Source organism: Lygodium microphyllum, chromosome 28, assembly GCF_053477565.2.
Source record: "Lygodium microphyllum isolate KBCC chromosome 28, Lygodium_microphyllum_v1.1.10, whole genome shotgun sequence".
Classification (NCBI taxonomy): domain Eukaryota; kingdom Viridiplantae; phylum Streptophyta; class Polypodiopsida; order Schizaeales; family Lygodiaceae; genus Lygodium; species Lygodium microphyllum.
Window position 1 is genome coordinate 66,136,349 of NC_141162.1, and position 5,911 is coordinate 66,142,259.

The 5,911-nt window shown below is 45.2% G+C and overlaps 1 protein-coding gene across 1 annotated transcript; it reads right to left on the reverse strand.

Moving 5' to 3' along the window:
- Window positions 1-1,904: 1,904 nt before the first annotated feature.
- Window positions 1,905-2,543, reverse strand: LOC148011553 (uncharacterized). The gene is made up of 2 exons (XM_087670018.1): window positions 2,358-2,543; window positions 1,905-2,270 (listed from the first exon to the last, which is right to left on the reverse strand). Exons 1-2 carry the CDS (start codon window positions 2,541-2,543, stop codon window positions 1,905-1,907), a joined length of 552 nt encoding a protein of 183 aa, XP_087526144.1.
- Between the last annotated feature and the right edge of the window lie 3,368 nt (window positions 2,544-5,911).

Sequence of the window (5,911 nt, forward strand, 5' to 3'; positions counted from 1 at the left end):
TGAATAAATATGAAAAGCCAATCACTTACAAAGAATGCAAATTTACATTTGTTCTATGTACCTTTAACATGCATCCTCGTGCATACTCCCATTCTTCCGCCGTGATATGCAGCCCCTCATCTCTCTCTGCTCTCTCCATTTCCTCATGCAACCAATCAACATGAATATCATTCGGAAGTGTTGCTAGATGCTTAGGGTACGCCTTACGAGAGCCATGTTGCCTCCGAAAGAGAGCTCTGTCTGCTTGCCTTTTTGTCTTTGCATCCTCGTATCTTGTAACCCATCTGCTCATCACATCACTATTAAGGATGCAAGTGAAATTAAGATCATCAATCAATGTTCTCTCAATTACTTTGCTCTGTCCTTTTCCTTGAGGCACAATAGACGTCATCCTCAAGTCCTCTTCATTGCTCCATAGTCGCGGCAAAGAGCTATCCACCTGATCAAGAAATTCTGATATATATACAAGAGACTCTTGTATCAACCAACCCTCAGCCATGCTTCCTTCGGGCCTTGCACTTTGCCTCACAAAGTCTTTTAAGGTCTTCATGAAGCGCTCTAGGAAGAACATCCAACGGGCATGCACAGTGCCACATAAAGCAATTTCATCCACTAAATGCACAATGAGATGTAGTTGACTTGTGAGAATGGTTCGCGGAAAAGTCTCCTCTACCATACAAACCACCTCCACTGCCATAACACGCGCATCATCCAATGTGGCTGGATCAATTGCTTTGGAACTAACATATCTGAAAAATAAATGCACAGTACGTTATACCTCATGCGCATTCATTTTGCAAGGTATAATGAAGGGTGATCTTACATGGGATTTACATACCTCACAAGCTCGCCCATCTTATAAATACATCTTTTCAAACTCCTGTCTGCACAATGGTCGATGCTAGTAGGTAGTATGAACTGCGCACATAAGAGCACATGTATATTTGAATTAGGGCATTACAAAATTTAATTTCAACCTACAATAATTGGAAAACACTTACTTGGAGCATCTTGTGCCAATCGTGGGACTTCAACCCATGTAGTTGCTCAACCCCTCTTTTCTTAGTGGTTGTAAACGCTCCCTTCAACGATCTCATGCATCCAGTGGGAGTACGCAAAGTGGTGATGGCTTGCTTTACCTGCTTCTCCTCCTTCTTTGATACTAATGTCCACTACCGCAACACCTCTCCATAGTTCCTCCAACTCATCAATCAACGGTTCAAGATAAACATCCATATGCTTGACTTTATGTTTCCCTGGAATCAGAAGGGATAACATAAGATGTCCCTTCTTGATCGCCATTGATGGTGGAAGGTTGTAATTCACCAACACAACCGGCCACACGCTGTATGCGGTGCTCTTGAAACCAAACGGATTCACTCCATCCATACCTAGGCCAAGTCTCAAGTTTCTGGGCTCTGTTTTAAAGCTGGGCCACTCATCTTCAATATGCTTCCAAGCAGGAGTGTCTGCAGGAATTCTCCACATGCCATCATCCGATCGATGCGAGGAATGCCATGACATGAGCTCTGCTATGGATTTGCACTTGAACATGTGTTTGATGCGAGGAATTATAGGAAAGTGTCGCAAGACTTTACGAGGTACATCAAAACTCTTCACATCTGTTCTATACCTTGCTTCACCACAAGTGGGACACTGTCGAGCCTCCTTATGCGTCCCACGAAAGAGAATGCAATCATTGATGCATGCATGTATGCGATCATAATCCAATCCTCCAAGAGATGTCACATAGCGCCTCGCTTTGTCTCTTGAGGTGGGTAGTCTATTCCCCTTTGGAAGCATGTTTGATAATAGCCTGCATCCAATATCATCAATTAGCCCATAACCCTAAACCCTATACTGTAAACCAAAAACCACTAACTCAAATTTGCAAGTTACAATGCTCACTTCAATAATGCGTCAAGACTTGCATTGCTCCATCCATAAATTGTTTGTATATTGAGCAGTTCAAGTGAAGCACGTAAAATAGAGAATGTGCACCCTTCAAAAACCGGTGTCGATGAAGCGTTGTAGAGATGCTCTTGTTCCATATCATTGTCGTCCACACCTTTGCGATCATCCCTAAAAAGATTCCGTACCATGTCATCAAACACTTCCTCTTCCACAACTTCGTGGGGTGCAGGGCTATTGTCATCCCTTTCCCACTCATCTCCGACAAGAGATCCTGAAGCTCCAGCATCATCTCGTCGACGCTTTGCATGCTCTCGCCGTGCGTATGGCACCATGTTAGGGTGTGGTACTGCATCCTGCTTCAATCACAGTATATATATTACAACGCGCTCCATTAATTTGCACACCATGAGTTATTTTAATACTTTCAATTCACATCTTCTCACATCTAAACCTGTTTGAATCCATTCTCCATACATCGAGATGTGATTCAATGTAATTCGACGCGCTCGTACAATGCACCCTTGACATCGATTACACGTACACTTGATCCTTTGTGCCAGCCACACGTCGCGATCATGATGACGCATTGTCTCATCCTCACCAGAACTGCTTGAAGAGGATGATGACATGCTATGTCCAAAATAACCAATACAGAAGTAGGATCAGTTTTTAGTGAAATCATACACATCCTATGCACAAAACAATGGATACACAAGAATAATCAATTTTTAAAAAAAGTATAAACAGTCTCTGTGTCGCGTGTACAGGCGCGTCTACAATGTGTTCTGCTGCGCTTTTACACGCGCTTTTACACGCGTGCTTTTCGCGTTTACCTGCCGCGCGCGTCGCTTTCTTTCTTTTAAAAGCGCGCCCTCTTTCAAAACACTTCTTCTTTCTGCGCCCGCTTTCTTTCTTTCAAAAGCCCTTCTTTTAAAACCGAACCTGCCTCTTCCAACCAGCCTTCTCCCTCTTGGACTACCCAAAAGAAGCAAAGGGTGCAGACAACATAGAAAGGGAGAGAGAAGCAAGAATCAACGAACTCACTTTTCAAAGACTTTTCAAAGAGGTTGGTTGTCGTTTGTTTGTTTTGGCAAATCTGTCGCTTTCTTTCTTTCCACCCGTGCTATGTGTACTTGAAAGCGACAGAGGATAGAATTGTAAGAGATATTGTAAGAGATATGTTTATTTTCTAGAATGGTAGATATATGTTGTAGGTTATATATTGTAGGAGATATATTGAGGAGATATATTGTAGGAGATATGTTTATTTTTTATATGCATGTTTTGCTTGGTTCATTGAGGCGGAATTTCGACGCTTCGCAGATTCTTCATGGATCCAGGCTCTTCCTCCGATCCGTTGGCATACGCCACTTGGATGATGGAGATGATAAACCATTTTGGGCGCCATCCTAATCCAGTGGAGCTGACAGAGTATATGTATGCCCATCCTCCTCCTAGACTCCCAGGTCACACCGCGCCCCCAAGTACACAAGCCTCTCCACTGCCGTCTACGCCTGCGAGTCCGGCGAGACGTACCCCTGCGCATACACGCTCACCGAGGAGACACACCCCTGCACGGACACACTCACGCACACCCTCCTCTGTACCGTCACGTGAGGGCTCACGGCCACCATCACATGCTCCCTCACAGTCACAGTCACGTGCAGCCACCCCTAGTCATGGCTACTCCCGCAGTATAGATGAGAGCCGACGCCGCAGTAGGGAGAGCGGGAGTGGACGATTATGCGGCGGGTGCTTTGGTGGGGGGGGTAGTAGGGCACGCGGTGAGAGAGGGCATGGAGGGAGGCATGTACGAGGAGACAGTGAGGAGTCGGAGGAGGCGAGAGAGGTGGAGGGAGAGATTTTCTACGATGTTACGGATAGGGGCGGGGTAGTCATGGATGCGAGAGGGAAAGAGGTGATGGAGTATATGCGGGGGGTAGTTTCAAACATGTATAGAAACTGTTTTGTAAAATTTAAAGATCAGGAGAGCCGGTTAGTTAGGGAGGTCCTAGATAGTGTACATAGTCGGTACCCCAATCCCCCACGAGCGACATTCTCGGATGTATGGGGAAGGACGCGAATAAGGGAGATCTTAAGTAATAAAAGATCTCACCTTAAGAAACTCGCGTACGATGATGGGGTGAATGTAGCTGCGGGTGGCTATTCTTGTGAGAAACCTGCCACTGCCCACAAACGCGAGTGGAAGGAGGCAAAGAAGCACGCAGAGGGAGGCGTGAAGAGCAGGCAGCATGTGGAGGCACGACGGATCCAGATGGAGACCATTGGATCGTCGCATTTCGGATCTGGCGGCGTCGAGTCGTGGGAGGCAGAGTTCGTAAGTAACTTGCCTCTTTATTTGATTGTTTGCCAAATTCATTGATTCTATGATTGTTTTGATCTTACAAACTATCTTGATTATGTTACAGCGACGGGTTATGGGGAGGAGGCCCACAGCCCACGAGACTGGGTATGCTCGCCGCAATAGCAGACGTGACACGTGGGCCATCTTCAGAAACGAGGGACGTATTACGGATGCGCAGTTTGACGCGGCCATGAGACCATACGGTCGACAGGTACTTGAAAACTCTAAATGAATGATTTCGGTTTATTTAATTGCATATATATGTATACTTACATACGGTATATTTCTTGAACAGGCACAAGCTGCTGATGCTCCTGCCCCTGATGATCCAGCCGCCACTGCTGATGTTCGTGCCACTGCTCCTGGTGGAGGCGAGCACCACTCATCGGAATATACCGATGCGAGCTCCTCTGATCATGGAGAGAGCACAGGGTCCTCATCATCCTCTGATTAGCTTTCAGAATACTGTAGGATGTGGTTGTACAAAAAATTTTTGTAACTGAAGCCATGGGATTTTTTGCACCTAGCTCCCTATTTGACTTTGTATATATTTGTTCCTAATTAAAGCCATGGGCTATTTTGACATATGGACTCCCTTGTACACAAATGTATCATGTATTGACAATGTATTGAATCGTGAGTCTTGAGTCGTGTATTAAGTTTTAGATAGTAATATTGAATCGTGTATTCATAGAGAGTGAGTCTCGTGTCTTGAAATCTAAATCGCTCTTTTTTTGTGGTGCAATGCACCAAAAAAAAATCCAGAGAGTGCCTTTGGGTGCCTGGATGCTGGAACAGCATCCAGCCACCCAAAAGCACTCTCTGGATTTTTTTTTTCCCTCTGTGATCGCGTGTATAAGCGCGTGTCATCTGTCAAAATCGCGTATATTTACGCGGATAGTCTGTTAGATTCGCGTGTAAATTCGCAGCAAAACTGTCCAGAACGCGTGTATGGGGTCGTGTATTTGCGCGACTGGCTGTCACTTTACACGCGCTTTTACACGCATGTCTCTGGCCGCGATGATACACGCGCTATTACACGGGCCCGACACTTTTTTTCCCAAGTCATTTTGTGCGGCTAGGAGCGCGGGTATGAGCCCAATCCCTTGTAGTGCATCCTTTCCCTTACAGTGGTTGCCCCGAGATCATCGATAAATACTTTCAACTCATCTGGGGAGATGTCACCAAAGGTCTTGTCTGCTGTTCGTTGCCATGATCCATGTGCATTGCACAAACCAAAGGCCATCACATGGTACGCAAAAGTACCAAAGACAGTAATAAAAGTTGTTTTAAACTTGTCCTCTTCTGCAATTGCCATCTGGTTGTATCCTGCAAAGCAATCCATGAATGAATATATTTCCCTACCTGCTAATTGATCTGGAATCTGGTCAATAAATGGCAACGGGTAGTAATCCTTAACCGTCTGCTTATTCAGCTCCCTAAAATCTACACATAGTCGGATCTGGTTGTTTTTCTTCTTCCTAATAACAACTGGTGAATACCATTCTGTGTGCTGTACATGGAAGATTAAACCAACTTTCCGTAACTTTTGTAACTCCTCAAACAACTCGTCCCTCAATTCAAAAGGCATACGCCTTACCTTTTGACGCACAGGACGACTGCCTTCTTTTA

Excerpts from the sequence above, each read along its gene's own strand:
- LOC148011553 (XM_087670018.1), bottom strand. The coding sequence starts at position 2,543 with ATGTCATCATCCTCTTCAAGCAGTTCTGGTGAGGATGAGACAATGCGT. Across the intron at positions 2,271-2,357 it reads GGATTCAAACAGGTTTAGAT|CAGGATGCAGTACCACACCC; the intron begins GTGAGAAGATGT and ends CTGTGATTGAAG.